Source organism: Nyctereutes procyonoides, unplaced genomic scaffold (genome assembly GCF_905146905.1).
Source record: "Nyctereutes procyonoides isolate TBG_1078 unplaced genomic scaffold, NYPRO_anot_genome, whole genome shotgun sequence".
In the NCBI taxonomy this organism is placed as follows: Eukaryota; Metazoa; Chordata; class Mammalia; order Carnivora; family Canidae; genus Nyctereutes; species Nyctereutes procyonoides.
Window position 1 is genome coordinate 44,064,530 of NW_026575043.1, and position 27,865 is coordinate 44,092,394.

The window sequence follows — 27,865 nt, forward strand, 5'->3', positions numbered from 1 at the left end:
TACAGCAGACGGCCACAGGGCCAGGCAACTCCATCCGTTCTTCATGCAACACTGGTCTCCTGAGTGCCTACTATGTGTCAGGCTCTGTGTTAGATCTGGGGACAGAGGTGCATCAGAGCAAGCCCTGACTACAAGGACTTCTGGGTCTGGTTGAGAGAGACAGATAAAAAAACAAACAGCTGCAGTACAGACAGTACGTGTGATACCTTCCCCCTCCTCCTGGCCACATCGGCTGTTCGGTCTTTCTCAAACACCGCGCTTGCTCTTGCCACAGGGCCTTTACACATTCTGTTCCTTTCAGATATATCCACTCCAACTCATTTGTTAGTTCTGAACTTCAGCATCGGATCCTTAGGGAAGGCTTTTCGGACCTTCCCCTTTGTATCAAACCCCCATTATAGGATCTCATAGCACCATTCACTTATCCTTACACTGTTCACCAAGGTTACGGTATGTCACTGTGGATGCATTTCTACTTTTAATGCCTGCTTCCTCCGCAGACCAAATTGCCTGGAGGCAAGGGGACTGTGTCTTTGTGTGCATGATGTTTCTCCCACTGCTGGGACTCCAGCTCTTTGCACAGCCCCTGACACATAGTGGATGCTTTATTTACCCTGGCTGAAAGAACAAAGCAGGAGCAATCGCTTCCCCAATGGGGCTGGACTGGAGGTCCACCCGTCATGAACACTCACAACTGGATATCTAAGAAGATCCGTTTTTCCTCCCCTACGTGAATCTTCCAGATACAGTCTTCACCTTCCACGTACGGCTCTGGCCAGTTTGGGGACAGCACCACCCCGGCCACGGCAGAGAGCTCCCCACCACACATGGCTGTAGAAGACAGAGACAGACAGAGGAGGGCACGCGTTATTCATGAGGAAGCCAGTACAGCGTGGCGGGTAAGAGCGTGGGCTATGACGTCGGACAGGCATGGCTCGCTGTGTACTGGGAACAGGTGCCTGCCCCTCAGGCGGTCCGTGTCTGTGTGTGTGGATGATCACATTAGGGCTGGCCACCTGCCTCCTTTAGCTGAGGGCTGGCGAAGAGGGGGCTAAGGGCGCTACAGTTCTCTCAGGATCAAGGACAGAGCTCAATGTTCTGGGTGATTCTGCAGCAGCCCCATGCTGGGGCAGGGTGGAGTAGTGGCTAACAGATGCCACGCTGCATTGAGGTGGACCTGAGTTCGAGTCTTGCCTCTGCCCCAACAGACTCGGCGGTGGCAAGGCATGCAATCTTGGGAGTCTCAGTTTCCTCCCTCTGTGAAGCTGCAGTAACAGCGCCACTGACTCCGTTGGGGTTTTCTGGAGCTTAATTGAGCTCATGGGTGTCAAATGCAGCCTAGTACCTGGCACAAGGTAAGGGCTTGATACTTCTTAGTGAACATTACTGCCAAGGAGCCCAGCTCTGACCTGGAAGTAGGGATGTGGCTGGCGCCTGGCTCTTTAAATTCCACCCTGTTTACTGTTTTGGAAAGTTCTCAGTGTGGCAGAGGCCAAAGCACCAATGAATTCCGCTCTGTTAAACCAGCACATTTAATACAGGGATCAATCCCTCACCAGGACGAAGCTGTGATTTCACGCCAACCGCCATCCAGGTGGCGGCTGCCAGGAGCCAGGGCTCTCTCCATCACACCACATGCTCCACATGCATCCAGGCTTGAAGTGGCACTGAGTATGCGGAAAGAGGCAAGGCAGGGCAGGGCCCCGGGGGGCTCATGGAGATGAGGGCTCCACCCAGCCAATGCTGTCCCGAGGGGCTCAGACCACAGGTCTCTGAGAATAGAGAGACCCGAGTTCCATTTCCACCTCTGCCAGTTACCCTCAGTCTGTTCTTAGGATCACTTCACAGCTTCAGGTCCCTCACCTGTACATGGGGTCAGTACTATGTACCTCGCAGGGTCATAGTGAGGATTAAATCAGATAAGGCACATGCAGCCCTTGGCAACTATTATTGACATCATCACTATTATTAATTAAACTTAGAACTGCCATGTGCGATTGGGTGGGTTGCACGATGCACAAAAGTACATAGCAAGGGGGTACAGAGGAGCTGAAATCCATGCAGAGATCTTTTCATTAAGTTATGTACTAGGGGGTCTGTGCTTGGAGGAAGGGGCATCTTTAAAAATTTATCAATTTTGTAATTTGGACATGCAGCAAATCTGACCCAAAGGATAGTGAGCCCTGGAAAGGGTTCTAATGCTAAAATTGGTGTGTAAATTTGTGACATACTCTAAACTGGGCCCTTGGCCTTTTCATCTGAGGGGGTGGAGGTCCCTGAGGTGCCCTGCGAGAAGGGCAATGGGGCCACTCACCTCTGCACAGGGGCTCTGTGTCATTCCAGTATGGGTCCCGCACATTGATGCACTCGATAATGGCCGGACCCTGCTCCAGAGAGTGGCCGGGATCACAGGTAAACTCCACTATGGTTCCGATGTTATAGGTTGGGTCGGATGTGGTGAAATTCCCATTCTGAATGTAGGGCTCATAACAGTGGCCTTTCTCAAAGGCTAAGGTGGGGATACAAAAGAGGGACAGCAGCTCAGATGAGGCAGGGGCTCCTGACAGTCCTCGATGTCAGAGGATGGGTCCCCTTTTGCTATTTAGGGAAGCCCCAAGGAAAATGGGCCCCAGACTCCAGGTTCCAATTCCAGCTGACATGCTGAGGGCGCTTGGACAATTCACATCACTTTTTGGGAACTCATTATTTTCGTCTCGAGAATGGGAATACAAACCTCTGCCCTCCCAACCCTGCAGAGTCTGCCTTTGGAAGTCAAAGGGTCAGTCTGGCCTCTGGGTCTCCCTCACCCTTAGCAGGTCAAATTTCTAGCCCCCAGAACCCAGCTCAGCTCCGTCATGCTTTCTCTGTGCCCACACCATCACCCAGGATGGGGGAGGCCCCCGGGGATCCTCACCCTCGAACCGGATGTTGAAGGCTGAGGCTGCCCGCGCCTGGTTGGAAGTGAACTCAATGCGGATGCTGTTGCCCTCGCTCAGCAGACCCTCAAAGGGGACGCTCTCGGTTTGGAGGGAGTCATAGAGAAGAGCAGACTTATTGATCAGGCCACTGTAGACCATCATCCTGGAGGGTAGGGGTGGGGGGAAGGATAGGAGGATCACTGACACACAGCAACAGCAGGAGGCATGTGCCATGAACACCACCTCTGGAGCCTAACTCCCAGATGCAGATCCCGACTTTGCCCGTGACTTGCCCAGACAAGCCTTATGCAACTTGTTTCCTTTTCTTGTAGAATGCTTGTCCTAGACTCACAATGGGTTCTGAAGTTGTAGGAAAAATGATGTGTGTGATGTAATGAGCCAGACTAATTAATGGATACTAATTATTATTAGTAACTGGGAAGATGAGATTAACGGGCTGAAAGAGTAGTAGTCAGACAACCTGAGTCCCAACTCTGTAACCTTCTGAGCTGTGTGACTTTGGGCAAGGACACTTCACACCACTGTGCCTCTGTTTCTTCAACTATAAAAAGGATGAAATTATACCCACCTACATCAGAGTGTGGGAACTAGATAGAGGTCATGTGCATAACATGCCTAGGACGGAGGAGGTATACGAGTCAAATTTATTAAGCATTTGGCCCCAAACAGGCTCTGTCTTTCAGTCTGATATCGTAAGAGCACAGTGTGTGGAGTCAGGAGTCCTGATTTTCTCTTCCCAAGTCTCAGCACACCTTGGGCGTCAGTTTCTACAGCTATGAAAGGAGGGATCATCACGTCTCTTCTACCTATCTTACAGGTGGGTTTTGAGAATACGACAGGATCAGGTGCCCTGAAAAATAAAATGCGCTACACAAAATGTTGGTATTCATTTTTACTGTTATTAAAATGATTTGATACCTGACTCCTTGCTAGTCTTGGTATTTTTAAAGAAATTATGCTTGTATTTATTAAAATGTAACTTTAAAAAAAAGAAATTATGCAAAAACGGGGAAAGAAGCGGTATACAGATTAGATACACTTCTTTTATGGAGTCATAAACAGGCATTTTTAATCCTCTGAAGTTTTTTTTAAAAATTTTTTTACTGTGACTCATAAAAAGGGTTTATCTTATGCTGCCCAGATGAATTTCTAATATTACCAAAATATATAAATGTTGAAGCCGTGGTTTGTTCATTTTTCCATGTGTCCACTGTGGCTAGGATGAGGACAGGCCTGGCTTCCCACACAAAGTCTCTGAGAATCAGTTAGCTCAACCAGCTCAAAGTGTGGCAGGCAGTGCTGGGGAGTTAGTGTGTCCAGGAGCATCCCATCCAATGATAGATGGGTGGTGGTGGTGGATAAGTACCCCAGATCCCGCCCCCTCCAAAAGGACCGCTCTGAGTCATACTCAATACAGTTTCCCAGAGGCCTCCGGTGGACAGAACCCCAGCTGCTCCCCACAGTCACCTGCTCACTAACGCACACCGTGTTGACTCCTTTCCCATTCCAACCCAATGTCCCATGCCTCTACCTTTGCTTCCTAGGATTTGCTCCCAAATGAGTGACTTTCCCTAACATCCTTGTCCCCATGTCTGTTTTTAAGAGAATACACCCTAAGACAGCAGGTCTAGTTTTCTAGAACATTCGAGAATATTCTAGCATAAAGCCATAGAATATGAAAACTTTAAGGGATTCTATGTGTATTACTTAGAGTCTACAGACATGCTCTTGCTTAGGTATTGCCTTGCAACATCTCCCTAGTTCCTTCATAGGTACAAGTCTAGTGTTTCCACTTCAATTTCCTATTGAACAGGAAATCAAGTCTTGCTACTTCTCTCTGGTTCTCCATGGAGCTTAGTACATGACTGGGCACAGAGCAGTGCTCAGCAAATACTCCCTCCTTGTTAACTGCAAAAAGGGGCATGCAGGAGAAACAATGAGGTGGTGCAACACAGGGATCTGGATTCCCCTATCCTACCATGTGTCCTGGGATGAGTTCCTTTCCCTCTCTAAGTCTGAGTTTCCTTACCTGTAAAAGGAGGAGATTGGAGCTGATGGTGTCTAATACCTTGCCAACTTCCTCAGCCCTTCCTTTCTTGACCTCAATGAGCCATTTCCAGACTCCAGATCCCCAGCCACACACTCTGGGAAGGAAGGAGGCTGCTGGGGTAAGTCCTCAGGGGCTTACCTGTCCTTGTCATGCAGTGACAGCCTCTCAAAATGTAGGTGCAGCTTCTGGCTCTCCGGAGCTTCGATTGTCCACACACAGAACTGGCTCCCATTGGCGTTTCCTGGGTAACTTGGGGAGAGGACCCGGCCGATGGTGGCGTTGTGCACAGCCCCTCCACAAGGGGCTGGGGGTGGAAATGGGGGAGGTAATCATGAGAGGAGACACAGAGAAAGAGATTCCCACCCCAACCCCTTGGTTGGGGGCAACAGGATGGGAAGAGGGAGACATGATAAAGGCCTCTTGTCTTGGACGAGGTTCATTCTATTTTATCGGAAACCTCATTCCCTGGCTGGAACCACCCACCCTGTGTGTTCCATGATAGAGAACAACCATGATTTAAGGATTCTTTCATCGTGCTGGCTGTGCCCTGATTCGTCACTGTAAGATGGTAATCAAGGACATAAATAGTCCTCAAAAGTAGAAATACACTTTTAGTATTTAGTAAGCACTAAAAATGCAGACTCACTAATAATAAATGAAAAGCGAATCTAGATTGTATTCTATTTTCATCCACCTGACCAGTCAAGGCAAAAAGCAGTCATAACTTGTCGATGGGGAAGGTGGTGGGAAATGGGTGCTCTCAGTCATAACTGGTTAGAATGCAAATTGCTATGACCTTTCAGGAGAGCAATTTGGAGAAATATCTAGAAAATATGTTCCCAAACTCTGACCTAGTCATTAAAGTTCTGGGAATTTACACTAAAAAGAAGATTTGGAGATTTTCACCAAGATTTATGAGTGAGGGTGTTCACCATGGACGTGCTTCTAAGAGCAAAAAAAAGAGAAGCAACATGTTTGTCCACTCACAGCTGTTCGGTGAAATAAATGCACTTCGTTCATCTGCTATTAAAAATCACGTTCTTGAAGATTACTTGCGACTATAGAAAAGTGTTCCCTATATTTTTAAGTGGGGAAAATAAACCAAGTCACAAAATGGTCCTGCCATACCTATTTCAATGAGTTATTTGCAAAAAATCTATTGAGACCATAAATATAAAAGTGATTTGCTTCTATCTTTACACTTTTGAATTTCTTGAAAAATTTTTTTTACCAGAGCATTTATTACTTCTATCATAAAAATCTAATAAAGAGATATTAAAAAAATGATTTGTGAACTGAAGGGAGATAGACAAATGTGAGGAATTATTTTTAGGAGATACTTGGATCTCATTAAATGTTTGTTGAATGACTACATAACTAATAAAGACTTGCTAGGGGTGAAAAAGATAGCTAGCTCTCTGCTGTGCTCCGGATTCTGCTGATTTACAGCAAAGACATTGCCAAGAAGCCCCCTCCCCATCCTCCAACACCCATACTTCTTTCAGAACCATGAGCAGAGGTCTGTGTGTGTGTGTGTGTGTCTGTGTGCCTGTCTGTCTCTATCTCTCTCCTGACCCCCTTCTTTTCCTAAAGAGGAGGTTTAAATCCACCCGTACCACTCACCTGCTACTGATCTAGAACAAGTCACAGAAACTCTGTGAACCTCGAGTTTGCTATAAAGGGTGGTAATGATTCCACGCAGCTTATAGGGCTGTGGTGAGAAATCAATGAAATGACGCGCATAGGGAACTTGGCACAGTACAAGTGCTCAAAACATAGCCAGCATTGATGTCCTATGGCTCCGGAGCTGAGGAGATCGAGGACACCATCCCTGGTGGGGGGCACTGGCCACCTGTCCTCTCCAAGCTGCTGCTCATCTGCTGCCTCTCTGCTCCCCTTCCTCGCCTTATTAAGCCAAGTGATGGCTCTGTTTGGCTTCAATTTGCCAGCCGTGGCTCCCCATCCATCTTTCTTAGCACAAATTGAGGCTTAATTCCTCTCTGATTTCACACATAGATAAAAATTAACACGAAAGAGGCACAGAGACCAACTGCCCTATGGTTTGGATTTTTCCCTTTTGTTAAAAGCAAAGAAGAAAAATTCTGAAGGGCCTTAGGGGAACAATACTGCAACAATCAAATCTCAGAATGTGTCATCAGGCCTCATTTGCTTTTGGATTCCATTGACTGAATGCCTGGAGGAAGGAATAATTTATTATTATTCCCAATATTCTCCTTGTATGTGGCTTGTGCCCTGGCACATAGTAGGTGCTCAGTTATTACAAGCACTGTATGCTGTCCTGACCACCATCAGAACTTCTGAGAATCTAATAGGGTTTTGCTGTCTTGATAGCCAAGGATGGTTAAGGTTATGCCTAGCAGTACAGGGACCATGTGGTATAACCTAGAGCTTCTTAATCTATAACATGTACATAAATCACACAGGGGCATATTAAAATGTAGATTCTGATTCACTTGGTCATGTAGGGGGCCCAGGACTATGCATCTGCAATAATCTCACTGGTCTGTAGACCATGCTTTGAGAAAAACGGCTCAGGAGAGAAGAGCTCTGGACTTGTTTCAATTTGTTTGGTGACTTTGGGCAAGTGGCTTCAACCCGATAAGCCTTTGTTTCCTTATCTGTAAAATGGAGGTAATGGTTCTCATCAAGTAGGATTGCTGTGAAGGGGGGCCCCGGGTGGCTCTGCGGTGAGTGTCTGCCTTTGGCTCAGATTGTGATCCCAGAATCCTGGGATCGAGTCCCGCATTGAGGTCCCTGCATGGAACCTGCTTCTCCCTCTGCTTGTGTCTCTGCCCCTGTCTCTGTGTCTCTCATGAATAAATAAGTAAAAAAAAAAAAAAAAAAAAAAAGGATTGCTGTGAACACCTATGGCAGCCCTGGCAGTGTCTCAGTATTTGTTAACTGGGTTCAAAATGTGGCAGCAGGCTCACCAAAAGCACAGAAGAGTGTGAAGCACTCTTCACAAAAAAGAAAAATAGATAAATTACACTTTGTCAAAATGAAAAGCTTTTCTGCATTGGAGGACACTATCAAGAAGTAAAGAAACATGGGTTGCCTGGGTGGCTCAGTTGGTTGAACGCTCGACTCTTGGTTTTGGGTTTAGGTCATGATCTCAGGGTCCTGGGATGGAGCCCTGAGTCAGGTTCTGTGCTCACTGTGGAGCCTGCTTGAGACATTCTCTCCCTCTGCCTCTCCTCCTGCTCATGCACATGCATGCTCTCTCTCTAAAATAAATTAATTAATTAAAAAAATTAAGTGTAAAAACAACCCACTGATTGGGGTAAGATATTTGCAAATCATATCTCTGATAAAGATCTGATATCCAGAATATATAAAGAACTCTTACAAGTCAACAATAAAAATACAAATAACAAATTAAAGAAAAAAAAGTAGGCAAAGCACTTGAATGGATGCTTCTCTTAGAAGATCTACAAATGGCCAAGAAGCACAGGAAAGCTGCTCAGCGCCATTAGCCATCAGGGAAATGCAAATCAAAACCACAACGAGAACAAGAAAGCATCATACCCACCACCACGGCTAGAATCATAAAAAGAAAATGTGTAAAATAATAAGTGCTGGTGAGGATGTGGAGAAATTGGAACTGTCCTACATGGCAGGTAGGAAAGCCAAATGGTGCAGCCTCTAGGGAAAACAGTTTGACGGTTCCTTAAAAAGCTAAACAGAGAATTACCCTATGACCCACTGATTCCACTCCTGAGTATGGACCCAGGAGAAATGAAAACATACGTCCCCACAAAAACTGGTACAAAAGTGCATTATTCTTAATTGCCAAAAAGGGGGAAAAACTCTAGCGTCCACCAATGAATAAACGGATAAAATGGGGGCACAGCTGCACAATGGCATATTGCTCAGCCATAAAAAGGAACAAAATACTGAGCCAATGCTATGACATGAATGAATTTTGGATACACATGATCCTGAGTGAAAGAAGCCAGTTACAAAAGACCATGTATCATTTGATCTCATTTACACGAAATGTCCAGAATAGGCAAATCTGTCTATACAGGAAGCATGTTGGTGGCTGCCAAGGGTTGTGGGGGAGGGGAAAATGGGGAGTGAGTGCAAGTGGGTGCAAGGTTTCCTTTTGGGGGTGATGAAGATGTTCTGAAACTACAGAGTGGTGATGGTTGCATGACACTGCAGATGTGCTAAATGTCACTAATGTTAATTTTAGGTTATGTGTATTTTTTCACAGACTAAAGATTTCAATGACAGTTGTCATCCATCTTGGGGGCGATCTTCTCCCTTGGGCTGAGCGCCTATCCTTAAGGTCAGTCTAATGGCCTGGGGTTGGTCTCTCTCCTCTGAGTGGACTATCCATGTCTGATCCGGCGAGGTTGGAGTGTACCTGAACAGATGGGCTCCTGGCTGCTCCAGTGGGGCTTGGAGGCATTAATGCAAGTCAGCGTCTTGGCACCCTGGAGCTCATAACCCAGGTGGCAGTGGAAGTGGGCCACCCCACCCGAGTGCAGGTCCATCACTGTGACATCCCCATAGTCGGGCCGGCGGGGAAAATTGCAGCTCAGCATGAAGGCTGGAAGAAACGTAAAGGCGGACAGTCATCCCTCAGGAGCGGGGAGAGGAAGAACGTGACCCACATCCCGGGAGCCAATTTGTGCTGAGGAGAAAAGATGAGGCCCCTGGGGACTCCAGAGTGCTGGAGGTGGTATTTTTGTGATTCTGGTTGATCATAAGATGCTAAGACTGTCAGATTGGCACTTTTTCTGGGCTCCAAGGTCCCCATCCTGCCTAACCAGAGACCACAGGTTTGGGGTGAAAAAAACGAGTTCCCCACACCTCATGTGAGCCTCTCTCCACATGTACACAGAATGGCCTTCTCTTTGGGCACAGGAGGGGCAGGATGACCCGGGTAGATTTAATCCTACCAGTTCAAACATCTCCAGTTTGTTAAAAATGCACACTCTTGGACTGGAGCTAGGACAAGCAGCTCTTCAGGAAATGCCAAAGGATAGGACAACTTGAAAATAATGTCCTGGTGCATACAGGCTTGGCCTTTGGAGGAGACCAATGTGGGTTTATGTTCTTCCTCTATCACTTCGAAACTATGTGACCTCGAGAAAGGGACACAGTGCCCTGAACTTGGCTCTCCTCATCTTTCCAGTGGAGTCGACAATTGTCTCTACCTCACCGATGGTGGTAAGGATTAAATAAGAAATGCCAAGGAAGAGCCTCCTTAGCCCAATGTCTAGTTGGGAGCGGTAGAATGCTCTAGGTGGCCATGCTGAGCTCCTCAATTTTCCCAAGAAGGTGGGAAATCCATACTAGCTGGACCTTTGGACTGCGTGGTCTGACCACTCCCACTGCATAAGGTATCAGTAATCCCAGAATGCACTGGGAGGATTACATCCAACCCAAGGGCCCGACAAGCTGTTTTTTTAACCCCCATTCTGTAAGGGACAAAGACAGTAGCGGGTGGTCTTGGTATTGGAAGGTGGTGATGAAAAAGGTCCTCTCAGACACTCATCTGCCTGTTTCAGAGACATCCAAGGGGGAAAGTTACAAGTGAACTGGTTTTCCAGATGTTGGGCCAGTTGGATGCCAACGTGCATGGTGCTAAATATCCAGATGTGTGAGGGTGGACTCCACTTGCTGTGCAGATATCTGGCAGGTGCACAGGGTGTGCTCCTGGCTCAGGGAAGTAAGCTGAGGTCCTGGGAAGGACTAGGGAGGTGGGGAGGTTGGATGCGAGGGGGAGAGAGAGAAAGCCAGCCAGAAGGAAGGGAGTAGGGAGGGAGGGAAAGAAGAGAGGGAAAAGAAGAAGTCAAAGAGGCAAGAAAAGAGGGAGGGACAGAGAAGGAGTAGGAAGGAAGTGAGAGCAAAGAGCAATAAAGCATGAGAGGAGTCTCAGAAACAGACAAAATGGAAAGCAAGAAACATTGCAGAAGAAATGGGAGAGAGCAGGACCCCTGGGTGGGGGGCTGAGGCTCTTTACCAGAAGTCCATGTACAACCCCGGGATTCATTTATGGAATTCAGGAGCCATGGACCCAAATGGGAAAATGTGGCTTGCTGGTTTCCATTTACCTTTAACGGAACTGTGCTATTTCCTTCAATCACATATGTAGGCAACAGAACGTGACATCGTCACCAAGAGGAATCACAGATATTTTCATATCATAGTAGATATCTTGACATATTTCTTATGTTCTTCAGTACTTTGAAATTACAGCAATTATCAGAACTGCTGGGGGGGAGATTATTATTTAATGCACTAATAAAAGGAGCATAGAGGTTATGGTATCACAGATTAAAACAATATTTTGACAACTGTAATTCAATCTGCCTGGTTTCCTTTCTAATTGTCTAGGTTTTGTTTTGTGTTTTTAAACACATTATTTTGAGAAGGGATCCAGAGGTTTTACCAAACTGTCGGAGGGCTCCCTGACACAAAGTTTGAGAATGCTTGGCTCCAGGGGGAAACTGAGGCAGACAGCTTTTTAGACCTCATTAGCCTTGGTGCGAGCTTACCCTGGTAGTGCAGCTGGAAGGTCCCGAGGGCGTCGTCCTGGAAGGTCCGGAAGTAGACCGAGATGGTGTTGGTGGGACTTCGGATAACCTGTCCCTCTACTAGGAGAGTCTGGTTGGCCAGAACAGTCAGGGTGGGACCATCCACCCCGCGGATGGAGAGCAGCTCGCCGTCAGACAGGTTCACGCTCTTCACCTGGGGATGGGGTGGGGGGGCAGACAGAGAGAAACTCTGAGTTGTGTTTGAGACCGGGCCCTTCCAAGCCGTGCGGCTCCCAGGGCAGCACCGCTAGCGGACCCCGGTACTGCCAGCACAGCAGCCCTCAGCCAGCCCCTGGTCAAGGGGACAGATGGGCTCCCTTGGAAACCTCTGCAGCCCTGGAAACATCTAGGCTCCCCTCATGTCCCCAAAGGCTGAGGGACCAGAGCGAACCCAAGTTGCAAGACAGATGTAGGTACTGCAAAAATCTGTAAGTGTCCATGAAGGAGTCCTGTGAGAGAGCCTCCTGCACCCTGGCAGCTGACGTACACTCTCCTAGAGATGGGGGAGGATAGGAAGGGCTTGATCAGCTTGTGCCTGAGGCCCAAACTCCAAGAGGACAGAACGAGGCATCCCACCAGAATGTAAGCTCCACGAAAGTAGGCATTTTTCCTCCATTCGTCCTGTGTCCTCAGTGCCCAGAATAGTGTTTGGCACATAGCAGGTGCTCAATAAATATTTATGTAGGTTGAAATCATTCTTCCTCTTTCTGTAAGAACTGGCAAGGAGGAGTGGGGGGCTCATTTCCAGGGCATTCTCAGGGCCACTCTCATGCTATAAAACAGTAGCTCTAATTGCAGAACTTCCACAAGGAACTGTGTACTTGATTTTCCAAGCCCATTTTCTAGGTTTGGAGGAGAAAGAGGGGGAACATTTTAGTTGTACATAAAGATATGCAAATGGAATAGGGCTGAGTGGGGCCCTTTGTCAGTTCCCAGTGGCCGGTTTGGGTTTTCATGCCTCTTCTAGTGGCCTCACCCATGAGCACTTCCTCTTTGGGATCATATACTCTTTGATGAACTCCTACTCATTCACCAAAGCCCCACAGAAATTGCCCTTCTCCATGAGACTTTCCCTGACTACCAAGGAGCTTGCCCATCTCTCCAATGTGATGCTACAACATCCCCTATAAACACCCACTAGAGACCTTTTCACATGGCATCCTAATGTCTTCCAAGTGTGTCTGTCTCAATCATAAGGGGAGGTACTGCATCAGTTTGCACACCGCCGTATCCCCCAGCGTAAACAGCCATGACTGGTACCAGCAGGTGCTCAGTGAAGGAGTTCCATGCCCGGTAAAGAGCTTCATATGGTGTTAGACACAGGGTGGAAGGAAACGGTGCAGCGAGTCCTGGCTTCAGATGAACTACAACTTTCCTCCAGTTTATTTTCATTCCATGAACGCTAACGAAATACCTACTATGTGCCTCACACTGTGCTGAGCTCTGGGGGCTGCAAAGACCACAGGTTCTGCTGCCAAGGGGCTTACCTTTTATCGGAAAAAAACTTCCCTAAAGTTCTGGTTAGGTCACAACCAACCCAGCTCAAAAACTTTTGATGGCTCTTTATTGTCCATTAGAAAAAGGTACATATCCAGACCTCTAACCTTGGCCTGGAAGGACCTGCCACCACGTGGTGCCACCTTTCTTTTCCAACTATCCTCCCCCGCCTCTCATGGGGGGCAGTAAACTGGACTGCTCCCCACTCCCAGGCACCCACCCTCCTTGTTCTATTTTTTAAAAAATGGTGGGGGTGGGGGAGTCAGTTGAGGAAGGAACTAGGTTGAGGGTAATTGGTAACATAACTGAGCTAGGCTCTGGCTGACTGTTCTCTGTCATATTTATACCACCCTGAAAATGTGTAAAGTCGTAACATTATCATCTCTATTTTACTGATGGGGAGACCGAGGCTCAGAGAGGTAAAATCCTTTGTGCAGAGGCACACGGGTTTCACTGGTAGAGCTGGGACTTAAACCCAGATGTCTAAGCTCTATGCCACTCTGTTTTTCCATTCATAGTTTACAGGCAAAAGTCTATGAATCATATGAGCTGGTGGGGCTTGCGCACGTGAGTGCGTGCATGTGTGTGTGCACGTGTGTACGTGCGTGTGTGTGTGTGTGTGTGGTGTGTGCGGTGCTCGGTATAAGAGGGCTTTCCTTCTGAGTATAATGCCCCACGCTTCATTAGCAGATCCTCTTCTTCCATGTACGCCCTGAGTTGGGAACTCCTATGCATTCAACAAAGCCCAGGTCAAAGAAGGCACCAATTTGGTTGGGATGATAGCAGTAAGCCCGAGTCAGACAACCCTTCAGAAACTTCCTGCTGGAAGAGGCAGGCACTGTAGAGCACCCTTCTGCAGTTACCTGGAGCTCCACGCCGTAGCCAGTGTAGACCGTCACGTTGTACGTACACTCCAGGAAGCTGTTGAGGGGCAGTGGTGGGTAGTCATTGGAGTCGATGTACCCTTCAGGATCGGAGAAGCTCACGCTGCAGGGAGCTGGAGAAAGCACTTTAATTAGGACACAGAGGACAGCTCCGATGTCATGTCTCAGATGGGCTGTGGGGTGGCACCAGGTCCCTGGGACCCCTGTGTTCTCATGTCCCCGGCCCTCCCATTGCTGGTAACAATGGTTTTTCAGTTCCAGAACCAACCTGATAGTCAAAACTGCAATAGCTGACCCAGAATGATTACTTACTGCATACCGCTAGGCACCGTTCTAACCCGTGCATGGGGCCGACCCCCATCATCCTTGGGGTGCCGGACATTTCATCCCCATTTTATTTATTTTTTATTTTTATTTTTTTAAAGATGTTACTTAGTTATTCATAGAGACAAAGAGAGAGGGAGGCAGAGATACAGGCAGAGGGAGAAGCAGGCTCCATGCAGGGAGCCCGACGTGGGACTTGATCCCTGGTCTTCAGGATCACACCCTGGGCTGCAGGCGGCGCTAAACTGCTGCGCCACCAGGGCTGCCCTCATCCCCATTTTAGAGATACATAAACCAAAACTCGGAGGGAGCCAGTGTCTGGGCGAAGCTCACACAGAGGGAGCAGGATTCAAACCCAGAGCTTACACTTTTTAGAGAGAGGCCACAATGCTTTGGTCCAGAATCCACCTATGATCAACAGTTGGTGTCTGTCTTCTCTGAAGACAGGAAAGAAGACAGGATTAAGACTAGAACACAGAAGTGCATTTTATCAAGTCTGAAGAAGTCCATGTAATGGTCAAAGTAAAAGCACTTTGAGGGGTGCCTGCTGGCGCCATGGTTGGACGTCAGACTCTTGGTTTTGGTTTGGGGGTGGTGGTCTGGGGTCTTAAGATCAGCCCAGCCACAGGCTGCTCAGTGGGGAGTCTGCTTGACATTCTCTCTCCCCAGACGTCTGGGTGGCTCAGTGGTTGAGCGTCTGTCTTCAGCTCAGGTCGTGATCCCGGGGTCCTGGGATCAAGTTCTGCCTCGGGCTCCCCACGGGGAGCCTGCTTCTCCCTCTGCCTATGTCTCTGTCTCTCTCTCTGTGTTTCTCTCATGAATAAATAAATAAAATCTTAAAAAAAAAGATTTTCTCTCTCCCATTCCCTCTGCCCCTCCTCACATGTGTGCACTCTCTCTTTCTCCCTCTCGAAAAATAAATAAATCTTTAAAAACAGCACTTTGAAAAGGTTAGGGCCTTCGGGCAGGTTAAAGGATTCTATTCCAAGCTGAAAAGGGTTTGAATCTCACTCATTAGCTGTGTGGCCTTGGGCAAATTGCTTGATTTCTCTGAGTCTCAGTTGTCTCATCTTTAAAATGGGGATATTAATTCCGAGCCACAGGTCAAGCTCACAGTCAGTGCTTAATAGGTGGTAAGTGATGGTAGGGCCTGGACCTGCCTGGCCCCCCTCCTGCCATGCCCTGCACATAACGGGTGCCCCATGGTTGCAGCAGGAGGACTGGAGGGTCTGGGGGCTGCATACCTGGGGCCTGCTCAGTCGTGATGACTGTGGTGGTGATGATGGTGGATGTCGTGGTCTCCTGGCTCTCCTCTGAGGCTGAGCCGGTCAGTTCGTTCTCGCCTTTGTCAGTCAAGGTCATAGGACTGGCATCCTCGGGGGAAGCGTCGAGGGCATCATCAGGCGTGGCAGTCTCCCCGGGGTCCGGTCTCTGAGGGAGCGTGTGGGCCACGTAGGGCTGCGAGGTGAAGGGGGAGATCTGCAGGGGCGCGGGTGTTGTGGGGATTGCACCTGCCTTCCGGTCCAGCCAGAGGGGCTCCTCGGAGGCGGCGGGCTCGGGGTCCCCTGGGGGGTGAGGCTTCTCCGTGGCAGAGGAGAGGAGCCCCAGGCCTGAGGACGCAGGCAGGGACGCCGCCCTCTGGACGGCTGCCGTGGCCGTGGCTTTGGGCCGCAGCTGTTTCCTGGCCGAGTTCACCTGCTTGAGTGAGGGCAGCTTCTTCCCAGATGGGAGGGCACGCTTGGTGGTGGCCTCCTCGGGCAGCAGCGTGGACAGGGCAGCTGAGGGGGCTGCCCCTTCCAGCCTCGGCTCTCGAAGATCTTCCCCTGACTGTGCCGGATTCGGAGGGGCCGTGGTCACTCTCTCTTCCAGGCTCTCTTTTCTCAGACTGCTGCTCCCCAGCGCTCCTGAGGGCAGAAGGGAAGCACCCGAAGGGCCAGCATCTCCTTCCCGGGGCACATCTGGGGAAGAGGGAAAAAGACACCTGTTAGCTTGGGGCCGGGGGTGGGGGCTTAGGTCCTCCACTTCCTGACTCAGGGGCCTAAGAAGGCACCCAAAGCTTGCCAAGAGGTCAGGACAGATATGGGGGCTGCCTTCTTCACTCTCTCCTGACCATCTCTCCCTCTGCTTCTCTCTCTCCTGCTCCTTTCCTGTCTTCCTTTTGCTGACCATGGAGCCTCATGGTTGATCCTGCCCCAGCTAAGCATTACGGTCACAGAAATCAAGTCCACAAGAGTCTTGAGTGCCAGTTGTATATGTACCGAAAGGCGTAATAGGAAAGGAGAAATAATTAGTGCATTAGATGCTTAGAAAGAGAGAAGCTTTGCATGCTAACAGGGCAGAGACAATAGGCCTCTAACCCAGGCTGTGTGGCAGGACCACCATGCACAGTTGGGCAGGCTGTTCATTGCACAAGCATGTCCCACAAAGGCTGAGGGCGGGGGGGTTGTAACAAGCCCACACTCTTCTCCAAGCTGTGTGCCCTGGCTCAGGGCTATATTGTCCTAGGGTTGGAACAGGGGGCACTTTTTTTTTTTTACTAAATAATTAAAAATTGACCTTGTGGGTGACACAGAAAGATTTGAAGATTCAGAATCATGAGACAGGTTCAGGGCAGAGGGATTCAGGAGGAGCATGGAGGCCAGGCTGAGGGGAGCACAAAGGAGGAATACGAGGGGGAGCAGGTAGAGGGTGATTAGAGAGAAAGCTGGTGCGGTAGAGAGGTCGCAGGGCCAAGCCTTGGTGGGCACTGTATACCCTGCTAACTGTGATTTATTTTTGTCTTGAATGTAAACCCACCTAGTAATTTTATTTCATTATTATTTTTTAAGATTCTATTTATTTATTCATGAGAGACACACAGAGAGAGGCAGAGACACAGGCGGAGGGAGAAGCAGGCTCCTTGCAGGGAGCCCTATGTGGGACTTGATCCCAGGACCCCGGGATCATGACCTGAGCCACCCAGATGCCCCTCCCCTCCTAATTTTAAACAAGGGCTGGCCCAAGCAGCTGTTTGGCAGACTCATGTCTGAAATCAATTGCATTCACTTGACTTCTGTCAATTGTAAGCTGGCAAGTGGCTATGAGCTCCTCGAGCCTCAGTTTCCCCAGCTGTCAAATGGGGCTATGGCTCCCCATTGCGCAGGATCGTCATTGCTCAGTAGGCTGCGTGTGTAAAGCATGCTTGCAGATGGGTACCTCTGGGTGCCTCACATACGGTGAGCGCCCAGCACATGCCAGCTGCTGTCTCTGTCTTTGCGGCTGTCATTGCATTCGCACCCTTCAGTGGGAAGCCGGAGCGGTCCTAGCATCCCCGGTGATGATCTCCAGATAGAGAGGAATTACATCCCAGGATAGAAGCCCTGGGACTGATAGCTGTCCTTGTCGATTTTCTGCAGACAGACACTCACTCAGCCACAGTCGCCGGGCTCTTCAGTCCTGTCATTTAAATTTATTTCCGCCGCCGTTGGAAAGGCTCATTTACTTTCACGGAGTCGGCGGCAGTGGCTTAATCTATATAGACTGCAACAGTTTGCAACTGGCATCGACAAATGTTCCTGTTGTGTCACATTGATTACCAGCCAGCGTGCGTTCCAGGCTCGGGGTTGTGCCAGGGCAGGAAGGGGCCTGGGGAGGATGGGGCATGTGTACATGACCCGAAGGCAGATCAAGGTCATTCAGGGGCCAAGCAGGTTTCCTGGCCCAAGGTGGGAAGCATCAAGTCTTCAGAGTTAGACTCGGATTCGAATCCTGCCTTTGACATTCTCCAGCTACATGAGCCTGGGCAAATCCATTGATCCTCTTCTGTGTAACAGAGGTACCCTGTCGACCTCATAGGATCAGATCAGACATGGGTCTGCTTGATAGCTGTGCTTTTTGTGTTCACTGTCGCTTTTATTAAATGATTGATGCCGACCATCTCTGTAGACTGTGCAGTGCGAAAAAAGTGAAGGAGCAGAAAGAGAAGGGGGTGAGGGATCAGGACACCTGGCTCCCGATGCCTGCGGTGGTTCGATGCGCAGAGCTTGGATCACCAGGGGTTGGGGGACCCAGATGGTGCTCCTGCCTTGGCCGCTACCCCCTAGCATAACTGTGTGGGTTTCATCTTCTCTCCATCTTCTCTGTCTGTGTCACATGGGCAGCCACACTGGGTCACACTAGTCAGGTCTTGCAGCTCAGACTCTTGGTCTGCGGAGTGATCAGGTAATTGGCAATTATTCTTCGAGCCTTTTGTTAATCTGGCTAGAGAGGGCAGAGTGAGTGCTTCGATCCTGACACTGGCTTGGGAGTTTTGTTGGGTCCCCTGGCTATATTAGTTTCTGCCAGTTCTTTAGCAAAAATGTCCCCTTGATCACGAGTGAGGGAGGTAAGGGAGGAGGAGTGAGGACAAATGGTCAGAAAGCACGTCAGTGTGCCTCTGGCCATAATAATAGCAGTATTTATGACATTTCATTTGGGATTGCTTTGTTGAGTGCTGCATATATGCTGGGCATGTGTTAAGTGCTTTTTACCCACGACCTCATTTTATTTTTTTCTCGGCTTTTTAAGGGAAAAATTATTCCTATTTTACAGATGAGCAAAGTGAGGCTATGGGATGCTAAGTTAACCTTCCAAGGTCACACAGCAGAGTTGGGTTTTCAACGTCGGTTTTCCTGATGCCAAAGACCATGCTAGCAGCTCTGTTAAGACTCATGGTGGTATTGTTATCACTGAGCCTCTCCTCCTCAGCTTGAAGCAGTGTCCTCCTCCAAAGACTACCCTTCAACCCTCAGTTTTTTGCTTCCCTGCTGGGTGGGCTATTGTGTTCTTCAAATTCACCCACACGATGCCCTTCACCCCTCCATGAGTTCCTTGTTAGAATATACATTTATAAGTCTCCCCTGCCAGACCCAAGACATCTGGATCTCCAGGCGTGGAGCTTGAAAGTGGAGCCAAAAAGCCCCTCTGGTGACTCTGATCCTCAGAGTTATCAGAAAAGCTCAGTCTGGGGGCACCTAGGTGGCTCAGTGGTTGAGCATCTGCCTTCGGCTTGGGTCATGATTCCTGGGTCCCGGGATCGAGTCCTGCATCAGGCTCCTCACAGGGAGCCTGCTTCTCCCTCTACCTGTGTCTCTGCCTCTCTCTCCACATCTCTCATGAATAAATAAATAAAATTTAAAAAAAGAAAAAAAAGCTCGGTCTGGAACCTGTGACCTCGCCTGTGCCTGACTTTCTACACCTTCCTTGTTAGTTTTGCCTTCAAAGTGTTATAAGTTGGAGGCAGCAGGACCCCAGGTGTAGGTTCGGGCCACAGGTGATGACTCTTTCCAAGGCCTGCGATCTCCTCTGGCCACCCCAGCACATCTAGGTCCAAACAAGCCCACGGGAGAAGGAGGGAATAAAAGAGAAAGGAGTCCATAATCAGCTTCCTCCCACAGACTCTGCCCTCAGTTCTGGGGTCCCCACGGTAAGACTGATGCTAACCATGGCAGCAATTAGGCCTTTTAGGAAGTAAATCTGGCTGGGCTGAGTCAGCTCCTCACCGAAAACCTAACTGCTAAGGGGATTTGGTATCCACCAGGTAAATTTCTCTCCCCGCCCCAACGCGGCCTCCTCCTCCGGGCTCCCACGGTGGGATCTGGATGGTTGGCTCCAAACTCAAGGCCATGTTCAACAGAGATGAGTGTCCGGCTGTGGTCTGCAATGTACGCAGCCTGAAGGTCTCCTTCTCAGGTAGGATGTTCCAGGGGAGCGGAACACAAAACCAGGTCCCAGCGGGAACTAGTCAAAGTTGGATCCCAGGGCCTTCGAGATCCACAGACTTACTCACTCTCTCCACCAGGCTGGTGTTTCCCGGGTCCCCAATGACCACTAGATTAAACTAACTGTTCTTTCTCAGAGCGCTTACAAATTTCACTCATCCCAGTCACATCTGGCTGATTCTTCCTCTATCGTGTGCATTCAATGTCCCACTCCAGTGCTGCCCTTCAATTAACGGGCGACGGCTTTGCGCGCCGACTTTCTCTGTTGGTTGATACTCAGGATGAGAAAGTCAACTCTCTAGGGTACGGTCCCTGCACTCTAGGAAGACAGACACACCTGATAACCGAATACGGATATTGAACAGAAGCGACAGAGCTTTCAGCAAATACAGAAGAGGCTGATCTCCCCATCTCCAGATGGAGTGAAGCACACTGAAGAACCCTGAGCATTTGTTCTGCCATCAAAGAAGAGGAGGGAGGGAGGCCTGGTGGCTCAGTGGTTGAGCGTCTGCCTTTGGCTCAGGTCATGTTCCCAGGGTCCTGGGATCGAGTCCCACATCCATCTCCCTGCAGGGAGCCTGGTTCTCCCTCTGCCTGTGTCTCTGCTTCTCTTTCTGTGTCTCTCATGAATAAATAAATAAGATCTTAAGAAAAAAAAGATAGGGAGGGAGCACCTCTCTCTTTCTCCCTCTCTAACTTTGATGAGAGAGACGGCGAGATTAGAATGAGAAGCATCCCCATTAAAGTCGAAAATGCACAATGCGCTCTGGAGCTGAGGGTTTGTGTCACAGATGCCAGGCAGCAGCAGAGTGGCGACAGCCTCTCACGCGCGCAGCGCAGGCACAGAGTGACGGGGAGGGAAGCGCAGGAAACCACAGCTGGGGAATGCGTCTGCTATAATGTGCAGTGAAAAGAGCAAGATGTAAAATTCTATGGTGTGTATGAAAACGACTGGAATAACCAACTAAAACAAATTGTAAGGCAGAGCTGGGTTTTTTGTTTGTTTGTTTGGTTTTATTTTAAACTATACCAGACTTCACTTTTTAAAAAAAATTTTTAAATTAAATTAAAAAAATTTTAAGTATAACTGACATACATTCTTCTCTTTGTTTCAGGTGTATCACATCTTTTTTTTTTGTATCACATCTTTTTTAAAAAATTTTTATTTAGGGGCAAGATGGCGGAAGAGCAGGGTCCCCAAATCACCTGTCCCCACCAAATTACCTAGATAACCTTCAAACCATCCTGAAAATTTACGAATTCGGCCTGAGATGTAAAGAGAGACCAGCTGGAATGCTACAGTGAGAAGAGTCCGCGCTTCTATCAAGGTAGGAAGACGGGGAAAAAGAAATAAAGGAAAAAAGGCCTCCGAGGGGGAGGGGCCCGCGAGGAGCCGGGCTGAGGCCGGGGCGAGTGTCCCCAGGACAGGAGAGCCCCGTTCCGGAGGAGCAGGAGCTGCACCAACCTTCCCGGGCGGGCGGAAAGGGGCTCGCAGGGAGTTGGAGCAGGACCCAGGAGAGCGGGGATGCCCTCAGGCTCCCGGGGACACTAACAGACACCTGCGAGCGCCGGGAGAGTGCGCCGAGCTCCCTAAGGGCTGCAGCGCGCACGGCGGACGACCGGAGCAGCTCGGAGGGGCTCGGGAGCGGCTCCAGGGAGGGAGCTGCAGGGCGGGAGCGCGAATCCCACAGCGCAGGCCCCGGAGCACAGGGCGCCGGGACACAGCCCAGGATCCGGCCTCCCCGGGACAGGCAGAGGCCGGAGGCCCAGGACAGCGAGGACGCTCCTGCCCCGAGCTGAGCAGATCAGCGGCCCCGCCCCGGAGCCTCCAGGCCCTGCGGACGGAGAACCGAGAGCCCGAGCCCCGTAGTTCCTGCAGAGGCTGAATCCAGGCTTCCAGAGTTGCCATAGCAACTGCTGCTGTTCCTCCTGGGGCCCCACGGGGTAAACAACCCCCGCTGAGCCCTGCAGCAGGCAGGGGCAGAGCAGCTCCCCCAAGTGCTAACACCTGAAAATCAGCACAGCAGGCCCCTCCCCCAGAAGACCAGCTAGACGGACCAGTGATACTCCCCCGTGTTCCAATACAACTTGTTTTTGGCCACTCAGCACTGAGCAAAATGACTAGAAGGAAAACCTCACCTCAAAAGAAAGAATCAGAAACAGCCCTCGCTCCCACAGAGTTACAAAATCTGGATTACACTTCAATGTCAGAAAGCCAATTCAGAAGCACTATTCTACAGCTACTGGTGGCTCTAGAAAAAAGCATTAAGGACTCACGAGACTTCATGACTGCAGAATTTAGATCCAATCAGGCAGAAATTAAAAATCAATTGAATGAGATGCAATCCAAACTAGAAGTCCTAACGACGAGGGTTAACGAGGTGGAAGAACGAGTGAGTGACATAGAAGACAAGTTAATGGCAAAGAGGGAAACTGAGGAAAAAAGAGACAATCAATTAAAGGACCATGAAGACAGATTAAGGCAAATAAATGACAGTCTGAGGAAGAAAAACCTACGTTTAATTGGGGTTCCCGAGGGCGCCGAAAGGGACAGAGGGCCAGAATATGTATTTGAACAAATCCTAGCTGAAAACTTTCCCAATCTGGGAAGGGAAACAGGCATTCAGATCCAGGAAATAGAGAGATCCCCCCCTAAAATCAATAAAAACCGTTCAACACCTCGACATCTAATAGTGAAGCTTGCAAATTCCAAAGATAAAGAGAAGATCCTTAAAGCAGCAAGAGACAAGAAGTCCCTGACTTTCATGGGGAGGAATATTAGGGTAACAGCAGACCTCTCCACAGAGACGTGGCAGGCCAGAAAGGGCTGGCAGGATATATTCAGGGTCCTAAATGAGAAGAACATGCAACCAAGAATACTTTATCCAGCAAGGCTCTCATTCAAAATGGAAGGAGAGATAAAGAGCTTCCAAGACAGGCAGGAACTGAAAGAATATGTGACCTCCAAACCAGCTCTGCAAGAAATTTTAAGGGGGACTCTTAAAACTCCCCTTTAAGAAGAAGTTCAAGTAACTCTGAACGTGAATGGGCTTAATGACCCCATCAAAAGGCGCAGAGTTTCAGACTGGATAAAAAAACAGGACCCATCTATTTGCTGTCTACAAGAGACTCATTTTAGACAGAAGGACACCTACAACCTGAAAATAAAAGGTTGGAGAACCATTTACCATTCAAATGGTTCTCAAAATATACCCTAAAAACTACAGAACACTTCTGAAAGAAATTGAGGAAGACACAAAGAGATGGAAAAATATTCCATGCTCATGGATTGGCAGAATTAATATTGTGAAAATGTCAATGTTACCCAGGGCAATTTACACGTATAATGCAATCCCTATCAAAATACCATGGACTTTCTTCAGAGACTTAGAACAAATTATTTTAAGATTTGTGTGGAATCAGAAAAGACCCCAAACAGCCAGGGGAATTTTAAAAAAAGAAAACCATATCTGGGGGCATCACAATGCCAGATTTCAGGTTGTACTACAAAGCTGTGTTCATCAAGACAGTGTGGTACTGGCACAAAAACAGACACATAGATCAATGGAACAGAACAGAGAACCCAGAAGTGGACCCTGAACTTTATGCTCAACTAATATACGATAAAGGAGGAAAGACGATCCACTAGAAGAAAGACAGTCTCTTCAATAAATGGTGCTGGGAAAATTGGACATCCACATGCAGAAGAATGAAACTGGACCACTCTCTTGCACCATACACAAAGATAAACTCAAAATAGATGAAAGATCTAAATGTGAGACAAGATTCCATCAAAATCCCAGAGAAGAACTCAGGCAACACCCTTTTTGAACTTGGCCACAGTAACCGGAGAAGGACAACAGTGTATGTTCTCATTCATTTGGGGAATATGAATAATAGCGAAAGGGAATATAAGGGAAGGGAGAAGAAATGTGTGAGAAATATCAGAAAGGGAGACAGAACATAAAGACTTCTAACTCTGGGAAATGAACTAGGGGTGGTGGAGGGGGAGGAGGGTGGGGGGGGGTGAATGGGTGACGGGCACTGAGGGGTACACTTGACGGGATGAGCACTGGGTGTTATTCTGTATGTTGGTAAATTGAACACCAATAAAAATTAATTTATAAAAAAAATTTTTATTTATTTATGATAGTCACACAGAATGAGAGAGAGAGGCAGAGACACAGGCAGAGGGAGAAGCAGGCTCCATGCACCGGGAGCCTGATGTGGGATTCGATCCCGGGTCTCCAGGATCGCGCCCTGGGCCAAAGGCAGGTGCTAAACCGCTGCACCACCCACGGATCCCTTTGTATCACATCTTAATCAATAATTCTACGCCTTCCTTGTGCTCAGTGTGATAAATGTAGTCACTGTAATTTGTTACTATATATATTTATTTTACATATATACTATATATACTGTACTATATGCTATATATACATGACAATATATATGTGTGTATATATATAAATATATATATTTTTTAAACAGAGAGAGTGCAGGGGGAAGGGGCAGAGGCAGAGGGAGAGAGAGAACCTTCAGCAGATTCCACACCCAGCTTGAGGTCCAACGTAGGACTTGATCCCTCGACCCTGAGATCATGACCTGAGCCAAAATCAAGAGTCAGACTTCACCACCCAGGCTCCGTTACAATATGACTGTAGGAATGGCACAAATTGGTGGCTCTGGTTACCTCTCTAGGTCGCATGGGTTTTCTTCCTTCTACTTTTTGGTATTTTCCAAAATGTGTCTAATAAATATTTAGCACTGTTGTAAGTGAAAGAAAAATTTATGAAAAGAGCTGAGTTTAACGCTGTCCTTAGCACCTAGTGGTGGAGAGGCCGAGGGGAAGCAGACACACATTTGCTATCACAGATGTACTCCATTCACTGAGTCATGGAGCTCTTTTGGGTCTCCAGGCAGGGATGATGATAATTCTTCCCTCATTGGACTGTTTACAGTGAGGACTTTGAGGAAGCAGGGCTGGCTGGTGCATCAGTTGATGTATTTTTGGTAAAGAGTACTATAAAAACGTTGGTAACTAGTCTAATCATCATTAATAATATCTGATTCAGTTGGTTTCTTGCACCTTCACATTCCTCAAGAAGAAATTGCCCAACAGGGACAAAATCAATAATTAAATATCACATCTTAAAGATCCAAAGGCTCCTAGAATTCATGGTTACAAACTGATCAGACTGGGGACTTGAGGTACAGAGGGGAAATAGGGTGCTCAGGGTCACCTGGTGTGTTATAAGCAGTAAGAAGACAAGGCTATTTGGGGCTTGGAAAAAAAAAACACACCAGAGCACATCAAACACAATAAAAAAAAAAAACAAAACCAGGAACATCTGTACTCCCCAAAGAATGTTGGTTATCCTATGCCATCTGCATCTTTCTTTGTTGGGGGAACAAGGGGTTGCCCTGTACATGGTAGGATATTGAACAGCATCCCTGGCTTCTATTCACTTGGTACCAGTAGCAACCGCCACCCCCGCCCCTACTTGTGACAATCAAAAATGATTCCAGACATTGTCAAATGTCCCACCAGTGAGGGCAAAATTGCCTCTGATCAAGGACCACTGGCACTGCCCACAGAACTGAGAGGACCTTCCCTCCCATTCCTGGAGCTCATTGGCTTTGTTTGACTCGTATTGTTGACTTTTAGGGTAGAGAAGATCTTAGCCTAATTCTCCTCTTCTAAATTAAGTTGAATTGAGTGAGGGCTGAGTTTCCTTCTCCTACTCACATTGATCATTCATTCATACATTCAGTGAGCACCTAGTATGTGCCTACACTGGGCCAGGCAACAGGCGCTGTCACTGAAAGGTCCACCTGGGGAACAAACATTTGGAACCGCTGAACACAACTCATTCCTTACAGCTGGGGAGGACCCAGCTCTCGTGGGTTACTCAGTCCTGCAGGAACAAGGATGCTCTGGTAGATTCATGGTGCCGATCCCACCTGGACTTCGAGCAGACTTTCTGGGGCAGAGAGGGCAGAGGCGGGTGGTGGGTGGGCTTGGGGGTAGTGGGGTTTCGTCTACTGCCTTAACGGCAGCCCTGTAACTGTGTGCCGGCATGCACAATACTGATACTCAGATGGTGATTTACACTCCACAAACCGTATTGCCAGCTGTCATCTCATTCCCCCATGTAAACCACTCTGTCGGATTGGCATTTTCTTTTTCCCATTTTATAGATTAAAAAAAAATCAAGTTTCCGAGAGAGGAAGTGACTTGTCTCAGATCGAGGAGCAAACTGGGGTAGTAAGATATTTTCTGACATTGCTTCCTGGGTTCATTCCTCTTACCCACACCCTAGAATATTTTTTCCCTCTAAATTAATTTTAAAATTAATTTAAAGAATAGGGGTGTCTGGGTGGCTCAGTCAGTCACCCATCTGCCTTTGGCTCAGGTCACGATCTCAGGGTCCTGGGATTGAGTCTTGCATTAGTGGGGAGCCTGATTCTCCTTCTCCCTTTGCTGCTCCCCCTGCTTGTGCTCTCTCACTCTCTTTCAAATAAATGATCAAAATCTTTAAAAGAAAAAAAAATCTTTAAAAGAAGTGCAAGAATACTTGAAAGGTATGAAATCAAAAGTGTAAGCACTGCCCCTCCCTCACCCAGTCTGCCAATCCCGCCTTCTAAAGGGAATCAGTGTTAGTAGCATTTTGATTAATCTCCCAGTAAAATGTACTGATGTAAAAATAATAAGATTTTTTTTTAACCTTAAAAGGTGTGGGGCAGGCTGGGTGGCTCAGCGGTTTAGCACCGCCTTTCAGTCCAGGACCTTATCCTGGAGACCTTATCCTGGAGATCGAGTCCCACATTGGGCTCCCTGCATGGAGCCTGCTTCTCCCTCTGCCTGTGTCTCTGCCTCTCTCTCTCTCTCTCTCTGTCTCTCATGAATAAATAAATAAAATCTTTTTAAAAAATATCTTTAAAAAAGGTGTGTTAGCACAGAGGGGTGTGGGGCTGAAATCAGAATTGCTTGTGTTCCAGACTCAGCCTGCTGCTCACTGCCCATGAGATCCTGGGCAGTCACTTCCCTTCTCTGGACCTCACCATTCTCGTCTACAAGGTGGGATCACACCAGTCTTACCTCTTAGTGGCGTTAGAGAGTAAAATGAAATCACGGGTATAAAGCACAGGACTCAGAGAGCAGCCTGACAGCCCTCATGAGTTCTGCTGTCACTTTCTATCTGAACATTCTCAGAGTTATTACATTGTATATATTGCTCTGTCACTTACTGAGAAATGCATTTTGAAATATTTCAGTCACTCAAAGAGAGTTAAAGACTAAGGCAACAAATATCCATGTGTATACACCGTTAGCTTAAGAATCAGAATTCAACCTGTATGGCAAAGCCCCAGTTTGCCTTCCTACCATATGCTCCTTCTTCTTCGCCACCCCCTGGGAGTAACTACTGTCCTGAACGTGGCCTTCAGCATGATCATTATTATTATCACATTACTACTATTTGCTGTGTGCATCTATTTATCACACATCAACTTCTCTGAACACTGTGTGGCATGTTTTAAAGCTTAAATAAATCCTTCAGGGGCACCTGGGAGGCTCAGTGGTTGGGTGTCTGCCTTCGGCTCAGGTCCTGAGTTTCACATCGGGCTCCCCGCAGGGAGCCTGCTTCTCCCTCTGTCTATGTCTCTGGCTCTCTCTCTCTCTGTGTCTCTCATGAATAAATAAACAAAATCTTAAAAAAATTCTTCAACACCCTGCTCTTTTTCCCCCTTTTTTCTTGCTCAGCCCCCCCCTTTTTTAAGATTTTGTTTATTTATTCACGAGAGACACACAGAGAGAGGCAGAGACACAGGTAGAAGAAGAAGCAGGTTCCCTGCGGGGAGC

The 27,865-nt window shown here is 48.2% G+C and overlaps 1 protein-coding gene across 4 annotated transcripts in view; it reads right to left on the reverse strand.

Annotated features, from left to right (window-relative positions):
* SEZ6L (seizure related 6 homolog like) overlaps positions 1 to 27,865 on the reverse strand; it is a 195,080-nt gene that overhangs the window by 55,398 nt on the left and 111,817 nt on the right. For all 4 annotated transcript variants that reach the window (XM_055321808.1, XM_055321807.1, XM_055321806.1 and 1 more), the window contains exons 2-9: positions 15,508 to 16,221; positions 13,919 to 14,052; positions 11,520 to 11,712; positions 9,380 to 9,565; positions 5,128 to 5,293; positions 2,915 to 3,081; positions 2,315 to 2,509; positions 693 to 831 (exon numbers count right to left, since the gene is read on the reverse strand). In XM_055321808.1, the coding sequence (XP_055177783.1) occupies positions 693 to 831; positions 2,315 to 2,509; positions 2,915 to 3,081; positions 5,128 to 5,293; positions 9,380 to 9,565; positions 11,520 to 11,712; positions 13,919 to 14,052; positions 15,508 to 16,221 (1,894 nt within the window). The remainder of the gene's footprint in view (positions 1 to 692; positions 832 to 2,314; positions 2,510 to 2,914; positions 3,082 to 5,127; positions 5,294 to 9,379; positions 9,566 to 11,519; positions 11,713 to 13,918; positions 14,053 to 15,507; positions 16,222 to 27,865) is intronic.